Consider the following 17,038-nt stretch of genomic DNA (forward strand, 5'->3'; position numbering starts at 1 on the left):
AGCTTGAATGAAATTTTTCTATTATTTTATATGTTTATGTGACAGCTGTATTTTGTTTTATTAATCTATTTACAGTATTCAATTGACTTATCACATCTGCCGAAAGTCGAACTTAATTTGAGACATGACATTTCACAGTAGCTGAAGATCTACTAAAAAACTTTAACGTCGAATCAAATATTTTGACATTGATTAAGTCTCAAATCAACAGCTTTATGCTCTGAATGCTATGGTAGGAACAGCATTTTCCCCCGAGGAAGCCACACGTCAGCTACAGATAAATAGGGACAGCTTTTACGTGAACCGAATTATAATTAAGATTATCACCAAGAGCATAAACAAGGTGAAGGGTTGTCAAACGCCCATAGTATAGGCATGGTGCTGTCAAAAGCGATACAAGTGCAGCGTCCAGGTGAGCCAAATTTTCCGTGATTCATTTAATGATACTAAGCAGGAAATATAAGCTATAATCATTTCTGTTTTGGTGACTCAGAATGATCTTCGCAGTAGTTTTTTTGTTTTCCATCCATGATCCAACTTATCAAGTATCACATGATCAAACATTTCCCTGCCTATCTCCCTATAGCCTCCACACACTCTCTGCCACCTTGAACATTGAACACATCCTCCCTGACGCTTAAAAAAATATTAATGTGCATATATATAAGTGCACATTAGCCTGTAGAGGATGCGTATGGTTGGAAACAAAATTATTTATTCACCCTACATGTCGCTTACAAAATTAAATGGGAGTATTTCCAGTGTACGACAACTTTGACGTCGGAGATACACGCCAAATCCAGACGTCTGTGACTACACAAGTGTTCCCGTCAACTCGGTGGCAAATATGCTTTCACTTGCTCGAGCCGCTCAGTCGCTACTGAGACTCAGATCTGAATTGTTATGTACTGGAGTTGAGAGGAAAATTAGAGTTTGTTTAGTGGAACATTGGTTTGTACTTCTATACTCACGTCGGACTTCGCACGGTATTTTTTTCAGATAGCTTGCGCCTGATCTTTAGTGAAATTGGTGTATGTAGTTGATTATTACTTGTGGTTTGTAGTAAGACGCCTCGATTGTATCGCGTCACTTGCATTAAATTGATGGCCTCGCATATTTTCGATTAACCTGAACATTCGAAATAATTATTTCGTCCGCTAAAATTACTTGTTATTGGTTCATTACAGAATGTATTCTCTGAAGTATATCTTATTATGAAGTGTCTGCTATCAATCACCATTTACCAGGTTTTGTTGATTCTCCGTTACTTAATGATAGTTAATTCCATTCTGCTTTAATGCAACTTCCAAACTTTCCTTCATCTTATTTTTATTTACTTCAGTCAATCTGAATTCGCAGTTGATAAAAAAAAACATGTCATAGGGATAGAGGTGCACTGTCCATGTTAAACATTTGTTGGTTTACGTCATAATAACGGCGCAAGTTGTTTCAGTAAAGATAATGCTAGTTTATTTATATACAAAGTATGACAACAAATGATAATCTTCGAAAAGTCTCATTCTGAAATTATGAAAATACAACCCGAACACAACCGATCCATTCAGAAGTGAGATCATTATTAATCATTAATTGAGATCATTTATTTGAAGCATGGGCAAAGTAGATCTTTTAATTTAAATTGTTACCCTGACCAATGATAAATTCATGAGTTAATGATTGAATTTTTTTCAGACAATGACTGGTTTCTGGACGACTTGTTCTGTACTTCTACTCATTGCTTGGAGCTCACGAGCAGACAATGCCGAGTGAGTTCATTTGTAGAAGGCATCTGGTTTTCAAATATATATTTTTATATCGGAAATGCGACGACTCTAAATGGAATGCTTCAATTAGCGAAAAAATTCGAGACAATTTCCAACTTTTAGTGAAAATCTGGAACATAACGCGACGAGACGAAATGTTCCGGATGAAATTAGATGAATACAATTTCGTTAAATTTACATTTATCGAGGTTGAATTTCTTATAATAAAATTTATATGATGAATTCTTTCCGAAATTTTTTTCAAATGCATATTTCATTTTTGTTTCCCAATAACTTTTCAGATAATACCTTTGATTAGTATCATCTTACTCACTGATTGATTATAACTCAAACAGTGCCGGATGTTGCATGAAATCTTACCCAAAACCGAAAATATTTTTAATGCAAGAGCTGGACGTTCGTATGCCAAACATTCCGAGAGTAATTGCATGGCCTTGCAAATAAGTTACATAAAAATTTAAATCTGTTATGGGGGGTCTTAAAAATTTGGACAATTCAAGCAACGAAAATTTCTGCTAAGTTGCGTTGGCGGCCAAAAGTCGCCAAGTCTGCCAACTGCATATTATTAGTCAGGAGTTCAACTTGTTAATATTTGATCTTCGCATTCGAAATGCTTCGTTTATTGTTTCCTGTCTTAATGAAATTTCTTGTCTGGTCTCGTACCGCAATAGGAAATATCTCGGATGGACTTCTTTAATAACTGCAAACCGTAACTTTCGTAACATCCAGGAAACAATTTTTAAATTCCGGGACATAATTGTTGGTCCAAATCATTAATTAATTCCAGGACAATTTTGTCCTCTGTCATTTTATTTTTACCGCAAAATTTATCGTCTTGTCCAGGTTCATTTAAAAAACATGGTTCCGCAACACAGAGGTTTAATTTCTAATTTTAGATACCTTCTTAAGCGCTTAATCACGTTGCAGATTAATCTCCTAGAGCTGTCTTGCAATAACATATCACATTAACCGTATTCCTCTTGCCTCAATAAAAATATGGCATATTCTGGCGTGAAGTCAAACATTTTAAGATGACAGGCAATTATGTTTCCAGCTGATTAATGAGCAGAATGGTAATACGGCCAATACTTATGCGGACTCGCAACTGTTGGTAGATTCATAATCTAAATTATTACAACACTTCTCTTTAACTTCACTTCTTGTTTGTTTGTCGGCTACGAATCTTTCAGTCGATATTTAACACACTTCGATACCTGTCCAATCGATTTGAAATTTTGTACACCTGCGTAAAGTCGGATACAATGCATGAATCAATTGACAGAATAAATAATTTCAAAAATTAAAAAAAATGTTTATTTTTAGATTTAAAACATTTATAAATCAATTATTTCAAATATTTAAAAATAAAGTAGGAAATTCATTGTACATGGGTTACATCGGAGGCACTCGCCTCTTTAGAAGTGTTGTCTTTAAAAGTAATTTTTAAACGCATATTGTTTAATAAATTATGGACCGTTCATATTCAAGCTAGAGCATTTTACTCAACAGAATACCACCTCTCTCTGGAAGTCCTTGGTCATGGCGGTGCGAGCCAAAGGGAGAAGGTCTGTATGACATTTGTGTACGTATACTCACCCCAGAGAACACAGCTACTCCAGCACTAAGTCATCCAGCCTGTCGGTTAACATGTGGAAAGTTTGGAACTTTATGGCCAAAACCTAAGAGTGTAAATCTCGGTAAACAACTGAGTTACTTCTTGCCGCACTCCATTTCGCATACTTTTGTTGCTAGTGAAGAGGACACCCTTTTGCTAACAGAAGCTTTTAAGAATTTCATGAAAATCTTGGACACCTATGACTCAGAATACCTTCTCGGAAAGCTAACTTGGAAGTCGCCCGAGCCAATAGGATACCACAAGGTAAATATTAACATTCATATAGAAGGTCCATCGAAAAGCCATTTAGGTCTAGACATCACTGATGAAAAGTATGCACTTGTTGTTACGACGGACCTATGTTCACAAACCTCAACAGCCAACATTACAGCTAAAACATTCTTCGGAGCACGCCATGGACTGGAAACGCTGGCACAACTGATTGACTATGAAGAAATAGAAAAGAAATTGATGATTGTCAACTCAGCTGACATCAAAGATGAGCCAGCTTTCCCCTACAGAGGTCTTATGCTGGACACTTCTCGAAACTTCATAACAGTTGAAGCTATCAAACGAACTATCGACACCATGTCTGCCAACAAGCTCAACACATTCCACTGGCACATTACTGACTCTTATACATTCCCCTTGGCTCTAAAATCCTTGCCAAAAATGGCATACTATGGAACATATTCTCCACGTCAAGTTTACCTACCAGAGGACGTGAAAGGGTTGGTGGAGTATGCGCGAGTAAGAGGTGTCCGAGTTGTGCCAGAACTTGATGCTCCTGCACACGTTGGTTTCGGTTGGCAATGGGGACCACAAGAAGGGCTTGGGAACCTAACCGTCTGCGTTGACCAGGTGAAGCTACAGATATTTTAGACTATGGTTAAACCCAAGTGAATGTATTTTGTCTGGCTTCGACCTCGAATCAAATCTTACGTCTATAACTTCAATTATTAATGCATATGCCAACATGACTTTTAATTCGTCTGTACTTTTTTTCTCGATGATTTAAAATAACCACGATGAGGCTACATTGTAATTTTATCAGATAGGTTAATCGTTTTTGATCCATTGTTTCCGTTTGACAATGAATTCAATGCCTACGAACGCCAGGAACCCTGGCAGGAGTTTTGTCTACAACCTCCTTGTGGGCAACTGAACATTGCCAATCAGAACATCTACACAATCTTGGGCAAGATCTACCAAGAAATGTTGGACATGTTTGGGCCATTGGACTTATTCCATTTTGGAGGCGACGAAGTGAGTGATAAAAAACACACAAATCTATGAAGTAGTTGAATGGGAAAATATTTGTTTTGCAGACAATGCATTGTACCTCGACTTCTATTTAATTGTTCGGAACTTTAGCAAAGTGAGAAAACTTTTATTTCATACATAGGCCATTCAATAATTTTTCTTGCAGTAAACTCTCTTTATTGCGCAGGTAAACGTTCATTGTTGGAATACTACGGAAGAAATTGTCACTTATATGAAGTCTAAAAACTTGAGTCTGACAGATGAGTCTTACTATGCGCAATGGAGTCAATTTCAAAATCGTGCTTATGACCTATTGACTGAAGCCAACGGCCAAGTTAAAATACCTGGGATCATATGGACATCACACTTGACTGAGAAAGGCCACACTAACCGCTATCTCAACAAAGAGAAATATATCATTCAAATTTGGTCTGTGAAAACGGATCCCCTAATCAAGGAACTTCTTGATCAGAAATATCGACTAATCTTCAGTAACAAAGACGCTTGGTACTTGGATTGCGGATTTTCAGCCTGGGTTGGTGAAGGGTTGAATTCGTGTTCACCATACAAGGGGTGGCAGCTCGTGTACGACAACAGCCCCAAGAAAATAGCTCTCAACGTCTCTACTGAAGTGGACTTCAGTCTCATCCTAGGCGGAGAAGCCCCTCTTTGGACTGAACAAGCCGACAGCTTGACCATCGATGGAAGAGTAAGTCAATATTTTGCATGTTATGTAATCACGAATTGCAGCTCTAGCGCGTTTTAAATGCGAAGCTACCATTGTGAGATAAGCCAGTTAGGTTGGGAAGTCAGGAGCAAAGTGCATGTTGAAGGAATTTGGTGTCAAAAATTATTAGAAGTGCTTTCCCGATCCGATTACAAAGCAAACATTTAACTGCAAAATCAATTAGTGATGTTTTTTAGAATAGCTTCAACTTCAAATACTTCAACTTTAGAATAGCTTCAAACACAAGTAAATTAATTCGAAAACAATTGAAGCGCAATAAACTGTTCAAAATGAGTAATCTCGCCAACAGAGCGAACTGCGCAGGACGATCTTCTTCATATAGTTCAGTTTTATTACTGTTTTACACTGCACTTTCACGATTTAAGGTGATTTTCAGAGATCGTGTCAATTAGACAACGATTCAAAATTGGCAGTTCGTATAATATTGCTGATCAGAGTTTCAGTTGTGATTTGATCTTATCGATCATTTGTTTTAAATTTTCAAAACGATGCTAGCTAGATTCAAGGACAAAAATGAAAACCATCCTTCAAATATCACAATACCTTAATTACTTGTTTCCCCATGCATGTATCTCAATGTTCATACATATTCCATAAATCTAAACGTTCATCCGTCATTCATCCTACGAGCAGGGTGGCCCAGTGGTTACAGTTCAGAGTACCAAGATTGGCGCAGAGAGACGCGGGTTCGATCCCAGCTCTGTGCGCCAGTTTCTGGTCAGAATCGGCAAGGAGGCCGGGCGGTTAAGCACAGCAGAATTATAGCAGTGAGTTTTGAGTTCGAGACCGCAACAAGCTGTGGATGTTCTACGATGTTAAGAATCAGCGACAGGCCTATGGCCTAATAAACGCTGAAACCGCTATTATTATTAAACAGTTTTGGCCCCGCGGTGCCGCCCTCGGTGAGCGCTTGTGGAGCGACCCTGACCACGACTGGAGGGACGCAGAGTACCGCATGGTCAACCATCGCCAACGTCTCGTCAAACGCGGCGTCCAGGCCGACCGACTCCAGCCTGAGTGGTGCCACCAAAACCAAGGCCGATGTTATCGTAATTGATGACAATCTGAAGCGATCATAACGAACTAACTAACGATCCTTATCGAGCGATAACACACAAAGCAGACGCATGAGACTTAGCTACAAACACGTTTCATAGTTAATAATGAAATAAGGAAATATTCGATAGCAATGCTCTGTGTGGTCTGTTTTCGGATCCTCGGATGCGATGCAATTAATCTCCGTGCTATGTTGTATATTATTCTGTTCCTTCGCCAAATGTGGAACTCTCAATCAGCAATTCTATATTTTCTACTTAACCCTTCACCGCAGTATGTCACTCTCCGGGAACATAACTTTCAACTTGAATCATACGTAAACTATTGAGTATAGCAATCTGAGGACGTTTGTACACAACAGAGAACATTTTAAAGTTGTCGTATGTGGCGGCAACCATCAGTGCATCATTTGCGCTCACTAGAACGTATCCTTCTTGGGTAGGCCCGTGTGACAATATTGCTCCGGTTACTCATGTCAGGCGGTAGACGGAACAACCACCAAACAGCTGAAGGAATTGTTCAGGCACAACCAATTATTCCAAATTCCATAAATTGTTCAATTGTACTCGTATATAGGATGCCCTGTAACTTATATAGGCTCGCCCATTGACCAGGGCATAAACTCATTGATATTCTCTGAAACAATGTGAGATTTTATTGCTAATTTCTTTTTTTTAGTTGTTATTACAACACTTCTCTTTAACTTCACTTCTTGTTTGTCTGTCTGTCTGTCTGCTACAAATCTTATAATCAAAATCTAACACACTTCTACTTATCCAATCGATCTGAAATTTTGCACACTTGTGTAAAGTTGGAGACAATGCATGAATCAAATGACAAAATAAATGATTTAAATTTTTTTTTCATTATTAAAAAAATTGAAAAAATAATTTTGTCAGCTACAAATCTTATAACTGATATTTGACACACTTTTACTTGTCCAGTTAATCTGAAAATTTGCACACTTGTGTGAAGTTGGAGGCAATGCATGAATCAATTGACAGAATAGATAATTTTGAAAAAGTTTTTTATTTATTAAAAAAATTGAAAAAATTAATTTTTTTAATATTCGAAAATAAAATGAGAAATTCATTGTACATGTGTAACATTGGAGACACCGGATTCCTTAGAAGTGTTATCTTTAAAAAAGTAATTTCTAAATGTATATTATTTTATTTGCAAGTGAATTGGAACGCAGAAGTTGAGTTGAGCTACAGCAGCAAGTGTGGCTGGTCGTATGCGTGTAGTGGCAATATATATTAGTGTTGTGCAATGCAGAGTGCATTGCATTGCATCGATTGAGAAACAATTGTAATTGGCTTATCCTTCAATTTGAAATGTTTGAAATTTGAATCAAGTTTGAAAATCAAATGTATTGATACTTTAAGCGAAAACGATGAATGTTCGTTGCCCGATGGACCTCACATTGGCTATAAAGTTGTCTGCTGTCTCGAGACGCCATATATCTGTCTCTTATACACATCTAGATGTGTATAAGAGACAGAGTAGCTACTTCAAACTATCGCCAGTCATGAAAAGATCCGGTCAAATGACACGAGTTTAGATTCTATGAACAAGGCACGAAATGGAAAAGAATCGGCGACAGGCCACATCAGGCCTACACTTCAGAGCCGACATCACTATGTTATGTTATGTTATGAACTGGTCTCTTTTTACAACACTTCTCTTTAACTTCACTTCTTGTTGTCTGTCTGTCTGCTACAAATCTTATAACTGATTTCACTTCATTCACTTCATTTATTCTGTCACTTGATTCATGCATTGTCTCCAACTTTACGCAAGCATGCCAACTTTCAGATCGATTGGATAGGTAGAAGTGTGTTATTTAACACACTTCTACCTATTGTGTAACACACAAATTTATGAACTGGTGTCTTTTTACAACACTTCTCTTTAACTTTACTTTTTATTTGTCTGTCTGTCGGCTACAAATCTTATAATAGAAATTTAATACACTTCTACTTATCCTATCGATCTGAAATTTTGCACACTTGTGTAAAGTTGGAGACAATCCATGATCAAATGACAAAATAAATAATTCAAAAAAATTTTTTTCAATGTTAGAAAAATTGAAAAAATAATTTTGTCAGCTACAAATCTTACAGTAACTGATATTTGACACACTTTTACCTGTCCAATTGATTTGAAATTTTGCATACTTGATGTAAAGTCGGAGGCAATGCATCAATCAATTGACAGAATAAATAATTTTGAAAAAAATGTTACATAATAAAAAAAATGAAAAGTTAATTTCTCTAATATTCGAAAATAAGATGAGAAATTCATTGTACATCTGTAACATTGGAGACCCTGGATTTTTTTTAAGTGTTGTCTTTAAAAAATAATTTTTAAACGTATATTATTGTTTTAAGTTACAGTAAATTGATATTCCGATGGCGCTCGGGATAACAATTGTCAAGATTGCCTGATAATTATCAAGAGCAAGGGGAAGGTTACAACTTCACCGAAGGAATCAATACCTATAATATAATTCTATTTAATACGTTTGTACTGTTTTTGTCTTTCACGTGAATTTTTTGCTTCCTTCATATTCGGTTACAGCTGTTTTGTTAACTTCGTAACATAAAATAATACTCATATATTTTTTATTTTTAAATCCTATCTACATATGTAAATTACGCTTATCCTGTAAATGCGTCAAAAGAATTGTTAAATTTTTATTTGAATTCCTTTGGTTTCGAATATAGGTATATTATATTTTGAAATAATCAACAAACAGTAACATTGGCATGTAACTTCCTATCAGTTACATGGTCTGCATTGGAAAAAAAATTAGAGTATTCACTTATGAGCCATAACCACCAAGTCGTAAAACTTGTCGAACAGACTACCCAGGGCTGCAGCTCGCGCTTCTAAACTGGATACAATGTACCGATCATAGACTGGCCATATTGGTGACATGTTGCATACAGTTTACACGCGTGTATTCAGTGTACAAGCACGCGGCAGCAGTGCTGATTCACTTACTGCACTGCTTCTCCGCGTCGGTAGGTCTGGCCAATGCGAACTTTTTGATTGATGTAAAGGTAGAAACTTGTTTCTTTCTTGTTCGAAAATTGTTGAACTATGTTGAGATTGAAATAACACTCTTGTTGGGACGGCTGGGGTCGGGGAACAGCATCTTAATGAGGGCAAGTAGGGTCCGCAACCTCAATGCATTATAACCTGCGGGGGTTAATTATTATTGAACAAAGGCATTACGTGAGCAGTCATGCAGTAAGGAACAGAATGACAGAGTTGCCCGTCTAAGCCATACAGGGGATGATTTTACGTGGGAATGTCTCACCCTTTTATGGTTATTTGATAAACATAATACTTATACACTCCTAATTCACCCTCGACATGAACTGAATGGTGGAAGCTCTCTCTACTAATTAACTAACTGAATCAGTTGATCTGCATGGTAACTCTCCGGACCCTTAATTTGTACCTTTGACTGAATACCCCCACGCAGGCTAAGCACCGATAACGGCACACGTATCGACCCACGCTCTTTAACAATAAACTGGTTTTCACTGAAATAAAGCCTAATAATTCACTACTGCCTACTGACCAGCCACAACGGCACCGACAGCGCCTGTAGTTAGCTGCTGCCGAGACACTTCTATATTAAACGGTTAATTTTTCGCCGAAGCTAGACTATTTCTTACATTTCTAAATTCATTGTCAATATTATTATTTATGGTTAAAATAACTCTAAAACATTCCCTGAACTTCACTACGGAAAAAATGAGAAAATGCGCTAAAAATGAGGAAAGTTTCCTTCCGTTGTGTATGAATATTAAATCGCCTCGACTGTGTATTCATCCAGCCAATTCCCTCTCAATAACTTTGCAATGATCATGCGCCAAACGATGAACCGAAAATTGATTGAAAAATCAAACAGATACCGAATTCAGGAACTGATCCAAATTTAAGAGCCGATTTAAGCCTTAGTTTCTTCAAAGGTCGTATCGCTGGTGCGCCTGGGTCGCCGCCCTCAACGCAGTTGCTCGACCAGTTTTGGCCGTGCCTCTAGCGCAACACCGTGCAAGGCGTAGTCGCGCGTCGGCTCAAGATCATTAAGCTTATTATAACAATTTCGCAAAAATAATTTCATCCTACTGGGGTTTTCCTACATGTGAGATGAAAAAATGAAACTCGAGGATCTGTGAACACTGTATATAGCTACGTGTATGAAATGATTCAAAGAATGAAGAAATCTTCAAAATTTGTAAACCAGAGAAGTTTAGTTAGTTTTATATGAAGATGCAATATTGAATGTGACCAAATACTTGAGATGAGGTTATTGCGTTCATACAATAGAGATAACATAGCTCCCCTCATATATGGAGTGGTGTGTTCAACGTTCGTTCATGGAACAGGCTTCCTTCTGACAAAATTTTATACAAGATCATCCTTCTATATAATTCGTTTTTAATTATCTTTTATTACTTTACTTTATTTTTAAAAGCCATCACAATAATTTCGAGTTCCTAGACAAAGACGCTTGGGTGTGTAGAAGGCAATGCCCTCTGCAGCTAAGCGCATTGGGCATTGGGCAGCTATTCGCAGCCCAATGCATCTCTGCTTGCGGGGCTGAAGCCGATAACAAAGGCTCCAGAGACCGGTATTAGCTCCTGCGATGCTGTCTGGCTCCACATTCATGTTTTTTACTTGAGTAGCCACCGCGGACGCTGCAGGCCGCAGTCTTAAAATCGACGTTGCTGGCAGCGGAGGTATGTCTTAACAATGGCCTCGGTCTATGTGTTTCCACACCTTTTTTGTTAAATATTCTTTAAATATAAATATTGTTTGCAATAAAATCGAGTTTTCATGAAGTAAACTGGGAGATGTGAATAAATACTAGACTTTATAAACATCAGAAAGTCAGCCAATTGAACATGAGGAAGGCGTGGCGTCAAATCGAAAGTACAACTTTGTGATGGCCATTCCGCTAAAAGGCTGTGTGCATAGCATGGGCGGTGTGAACGACCTGCATGCCAACTATGCGTTTGAAACCAAGACAATTGTAGAAATGTGTGAGAATGGACTGATATGCCATAGTGCTTAAGGCAATTGTCATGGAATGGGTGAATTACTAACGTTTTTTGTTCATTCATATCGTCTAAAGTCATTAACGTGAACATTTTAGATGCATCTTTGGGTACTTACATTCATAAACTTTTATGCACGATATTTCCGCAGTGATTTCTATCCGTTAGATTTCATTTGCAAAAGGTATATATTTAATGCCACATTTGTTGTAAAGTGTTTCAAGTTACGCATTGCGAAAATATTCGCTGCATACTTCTCTTAAGCTTCTCCTTCATTGAGCCCTTGCCTAATGAACGGCTAGCGCTTTTCGAGCTGAAGAGCTCAATAATCAAACACTCCATTAAATAAGTTTGCATTCACTGAAATATATGGAACTTTTGCGAACCAAAAAACTGAATTATTTGAAATTGTGGCATTGCAGTGACCTTTGTTTATTGTATTATTATTTTCCCCAGATTCTAGGCGGCATGTGGTCACTGCAAGTGTTCACAGTTTTCGCGTTCGCTTACGTTGCCTCGGGACAGTTTGAGTGAGTATGGACGTAGACATACATATACGCTGGTCAGCTCGTGATACTTATGCACTAATAATTTCGTAGTAAAATAAATTTTTCGTCTAATTTTCTAACGTAATTTTTTACAACACTTCTCTTTAACTTCACATCATGTTGTTTGTTTGTCTGCTACAAATCTCAAAAATCGATATTTAACACACTTATACTGTACCTCTCCAATAGATCTGAAATTTTACACACTTGCGTTAAGTTTGAGGCAATACATGATTTAATTGACAGAATAAATAATTTGGAAAAATTACCATTCTTCTAAATTTTAAAAATAGAATTAAAAAATTAACTTTTTTTGATAATTAATAATTAAATTAGAAATTCATTGAACATGTGTAACATCGGAGACATTGGATTCTTTATAAGTGTCGTCTTTAAAATATAATTTTTAAACGCATATTATTCTTCTGATGTGCATTCTGCAGAATTGTTTGCCGCCAGCTTGATACCGATGCTGATAGTGCTAACTTTTTGCCAGGCTCCCCAACCCGTGGACATGGCGGTGCGTGCCACAGGAAGGCAAAGATTCAGTGTGCGTCAAGGAGCTTGTGACAGCGACTACGTCAGGTACTTCCAGCAACGCAGCGTGTAAGATAACATGTGGCAAGTACGGCCCATTGTGGCCTAAGCCAAAGTCTGCTAAAATCGGAAATGAGGTTCAGTATTTTTTACCTTCGGCAGTCTCCGAGAACATAGTAGCCAGCGAAGCAGATAAGGCTTTAGTTGTCCAGGCCGTGGAGATCTTCAAAGATAACTTGAACGCATATCATCCCGGATACAAAAAGAGACAAGTCGTTTGGCGATCTCGGGATGGAGCCAAGTTTATTGAACTGCGTGTTTCTATTGAAATAGAAGGCCCTTCCCAGTCTCATTTGACATTAGACGTAAGCGACGAACAGTACTCATTGTTCGTCGAAACGCTCCCTTCGTCATCAATTACAAATGCGACCATCAGAGCGAAAACTTTCTTTGGAGCTCGCCATGGACTAGAAACTTTGAGTCAATTGATTGACTATGAAGAAGCCGAAAACAGTCTCATGATCGTTAACTCTGCGGACATAGCAGATCAACCATCTTTCACCTACCGTGGTCTCCTACTGGACACTTCCAGGAACTACATATCGGTGGACAGCATCAAACGAACCCTTGACGCTATGGCAGCCAACAAGCTTAACACCTTTCACTGGCATATCACAGATTCACATTCCTTCCCAATGGTATTGAAATCTCTACCCAAGATGGCATATTATGGATCCTATTCAGATCGAGATTTGTATCAACCTGAAGACATCCGCAACTTGGTCGTGTATGGACGAGTGCGAGGGGTGCGAGTGCTGCCTGAGTTCGATGCTCCAGCCCACGTGGGAAGTGGCTGGGAATGGGGACCGCAAGAAGGCCTCGGAGAGCTCACCGTGTGTTATAAACAGGTATACACATTTACAATTTAGTCAAAGGCAGAAAACTTCAATGTGATATTTTAATCAAACATAAATTTTGAACGTAACACGTTGAAATTCTCTCAGGAAAGTGCAACTTTTTCATAACATGTTCTCAAAATATTGAGAGCCAAAGCCAAAAATAAAATTCGAACTGAAAGAAAAATGGTTAGTTTATTTAGTTGACACTGTTTGATATATTTAGACCATTTCTTTATTTTTATTAAAAACTTTCAGGAGCCCTGGCAAGAGTACTGCGTTGAGCCGCCTTGCGGCCAACTGAACATTGCAAATGAGAACATCTACCCAGTTCTGGGCAAAATCTACAAGGAAATGGTTGAATTGTTCGGCCCCATTGACATGTTCCATTTTGGAGGCGATGAGGTAATGGAAAAATCAAGACTAACTTGACAATAAATTGGGTTTATGCAGTTGCAATTTATGTTTATTAATGAGGTTTAGGTTGAGGTTTATTCGAAGAAAATGTGTTTACGACCAAAACAAAGAAATACTGTTACAGCGCAAGCTTGATAAGCACAAAACATAAGAATTTGCATGTAAAATATTATGAAAATGTATGAAATGTGTATTATGCACGTATTTTTGTCTCTTCAGTTGCAAATAGCAATATCTCAATCTACTAAATTAATCAACAAATCTGTGATAAACTACATATTGAACAGAACAAATATTTACAATGTAAAATTAGGATTTCCTTTTGACCTGCAATGTTTGGAATAGATTAAATTTAGATAATTGTAATGCATGGAAGTGATATTGAATTTACAAAATTAAACGTTCTTAAATAATAACAATGACGCATGATTTCATTTTTCACGAAGGTGAACTTAAATTGCTGGAATTCCTCTGAAGAAATTGTCAACTACATGAGCTCGAATAGAGTCGATCGCTCAGCAGACTCATTCTACGGGCAATGGAGTATCTTCCAAAATCGAGCCTACGACCTTTTGACTGAAGCTAATAACAACCTGCCCGTGCCAGGCATTCTCTGGACATCCCATCTCACAGAAAAAGGACGCACAACACGTTTTTTGGACAAAAATAAATACATCATTCAAATTTGGTCTACTGGAACCGACCCTCTGATCAAGGAACTGTTAGAGAATAAATTTAGGGTTATATTCAGTAACTACGACGCTTGGTATCTGGATTGTGGCCTCGGTGCGTGGGTTGGTGATGGACATAACTGGTGTTCGCCATACAAAGAATGGCAAGCCGTCTATGACAACAGCCCTAATAAAATTGCTCTTAATCTCTCCAGCACTGTTGACCTGAGCCTGATTCTAGGCGGCGAAGCCGCTCTGTGGTCTGAACAAGTCGACAGCGAGAGCGTCGATGTCAGGGTGAGAACAGAATGACATATCGTTTTTTTTGCAATAATATAAAAAGCTTTTCCTGCTTGTGGTAAAACATGAATTATTTTATCTCTATTCGGTATGACAGAACGGTCTATTCGGTTGCGGACAAAATCAATCGTTTATGAGAATTAATGAAGCAAGTAAAATCCACTAAACGGATTCTTCATCTGTGTCTGTGTTTCAATTCTGCCCAAATATGAATTTTGGGTGAAATTTTCAGTTACGTTTACTCTTAATGGCAAAGAAATTCATCAAATAAGTATTCTATGATACGTAAGACAATTTACATTCGACAGCTGTGGCCGCGCGGTTCCGCTCTCGGTGAGCGCCTGTGGAGCGACCCTGACCACGACTGGAGGGACGCAGAGTACCGCATGGTCAACCATCGCCAACGCCTCGTCAAACGCGGCGTCCAGGCCGATCGTCTCCAGCCTGAGTGGTGCCACCAAAACGAAGGGCTTTGTTACATCAACAAAGCATAATATCATAGATGCATAAATAAATGCACAACGTAGGTAAAAAAGTAAAAAGATATGATAATGCGTGTTTTTATTTGGTTAAGTTAATATCATCCAAATGAGGTTGAGAAATACTATCTTCCATACATTGAGAACATTTACGTATTCAGTCCCAAATAAAAAAAAATCAAGACATAAACATGAAGTTGTGGATCCTGACACGGCGAGGGATATAAATTGTTAGTAAACGTCAGTTTCAGTAAAATTTATTGCATTTCGGCCAATGAAAATTATTAGTGAAATATAGCTAATATAGGCCGTAAATTTATAAAATACCAAAATGCGCATGAATGGACGAGAGCTTTTTAAAGTCAAAGTTGGTTCCCGTTCTGCAGTTATGCATGAATGCATGTGCAAAGTTTCATCGAGCTGCGATCATTAGTTTGAGAAATATTTTATGTTCACTGAATCTTGGAGACCGCTCGGGTGACCGGTCGAAAAGTATCGGAGAGGTGCGGTAGCTCCTTTCCTCCTGCATTTCATTGGTTTTACTAGAATATGCACTCCTATGAAATTAAACTATAAAAATAATTAATTTCGACACGAATTTATGTTTTTAAGATAATTTATAAAATTACACAAAACCGCTATTAGTTTTTTGTGTAATTTTATAAATTATCTTCTAACAAAAATTCGTGTCGAAATTAATAAGCTTTATAGTTTAATTTCATAGGAGTGCATATTCTAGTAAAACCAATTAAATGCAGGAGGAAAGGAGCTACCGCACCTTTCGGATACTTTTCGACCGGTCACCCGAGCGGTCTCCAAGATTCAGTGAACATAAAATATTTCTCAAACTAATGATCGCAGCTCGATGAAACTTTGCACATGCATTCATTAGAATCTAAGAGCGATGTTTAGATCGTGTTCATTTTTTCCGATTTCGCTGTCATTTGCGACGAATCAAGGTTATAAGCGGAATTCAATACATAAACAAAATTTGTATGGAGCATTATCATTTGATTACAGTTCACGTTCGTCGCAAACAAAGGCGAAATCGATAAAAAGACCACGACATCGCCCTTAGCTCATGGTGAACACATTTGCAAAGTTTCATCGAGCTGTGTTTGTTAGTTGCGGAGACATTTCATATTCACTTCAGATAGAACAATTGACCGCAAAAATGCCGGTCGCTTCTCTGTATAGCTGCATAACTCGCAATTGCACGAGCTAAACATTACCTTAGGTTATTAGATATCTACAGTGTACATTCAAAGTTTCGTTCAAATCTGTTCAGCAGTTTAGAATACATTTTATGTTTACTGCAAATTTTGGCCCGTATGACTGTTAAGTTGGAAACTCAGGCAAAATCAAGAAGATAATCACGAGTCACGGTCTAAACATCACCGTCATGTTCTAATGAATACAAGTGGAAAATTGCATCTAGCTCTATGTATAAGTTTGCTAGATATTTTATGTTCACTAAACCTTGTATACCGGCCGCAAAAGTGTCCGAGAGGTACCGGAGAGAAGTGTCATAATATAAATAATAATAATCAACTGGACTGTCAGTTCACTTTTTTCGACATGTTATCACCAAAAACCACCGCTAAGCTTTTAAATTGAACAAAAGTTGTGAAAAAATTGAATAAAAG

The 17,038-nt window shown here is 37.8% G+C and overlaps 2 protein-coding genes across 3 annotated transcripts; both read left to right on the forward strand.

Moving 5' to 3' along the window:
* The first annotated feature begins 886 nt into the window (after positions 1–886).
* On the forward strand, positions 887–6,786 carry LOC108681421 (chitooligosaccharidolytic beta-N-acetylglucosaminidase). Of its 2 annotated transcripts, none has more exons than XM_018170445.2 (6): positions 887–986; positions 1,693–1,766; positions 3,294–4,260; positions 4,519–4,665; positions 4,850–5,371; positions 6,288–6,786. In XM_018170445.2, exons 2-6 carry the CDS (start codon positions 1,696–1,698, stop codon positions 6,465–6,467), a joined length of 1,887 nt encoding a protein of 628 aa, XP_018025934.1. In that variant the 5' UTR covers positions 887–986; positions 1,693–1,695; the 3' UTR covers positions 6,468–6,786. The 2 variants fall into 2 exon arrangements, with proteins under 2 accessions (XP_018025934.1, XP_018025935.1); XM_018170446.2 differs by having other exon boundaries at positions 929–951.
* Positions 6,787–11,149: 4,363 nt separating this feature from the next.
* On the forward strand, positions 11,150–15,465 carry LOC108681420 (chitooligosaccharidolytic beta-N-acetylglucosaminidase). The gene is made up of 6 exons (XM_018170444.2): positions 11,150–11,226; positions 12,001–12,074; positions 12,589–13,537; positions 13,784–13,930; positions 14,389–14,910; positions 15,222–15,465. Exons 2-6 carry the CDS (start codon positions 12,013–12,015, stop codon positions 15,405–15,407), a joined length of 1,866 nt encoding a protein of 621 aa, XP_018025933.1. The 5' UTR covers positions 11,150–11,226; positions 12,001–12,012; the 3' UTR covers positions 15,408–15,465.
* Positions 15,466–17,038: the final 1,573 nt, after the last annotated feature.

This window comes from Hyalella azteca, unplaced genomic scaffold, assembly GCF_000764305.2.
Source record: "Hyalella azteca isolate HAZT.00-mixed unplaced genomic scaffold, Hazt_2.0.2 contig3778, whole genome shotgun sequence".
NCBI lineage: Eukaryota > Metazoa > Arthropoda > Malacostraca > Amphipoda > Hyalellidae > Hyalella > Hyalella azteca.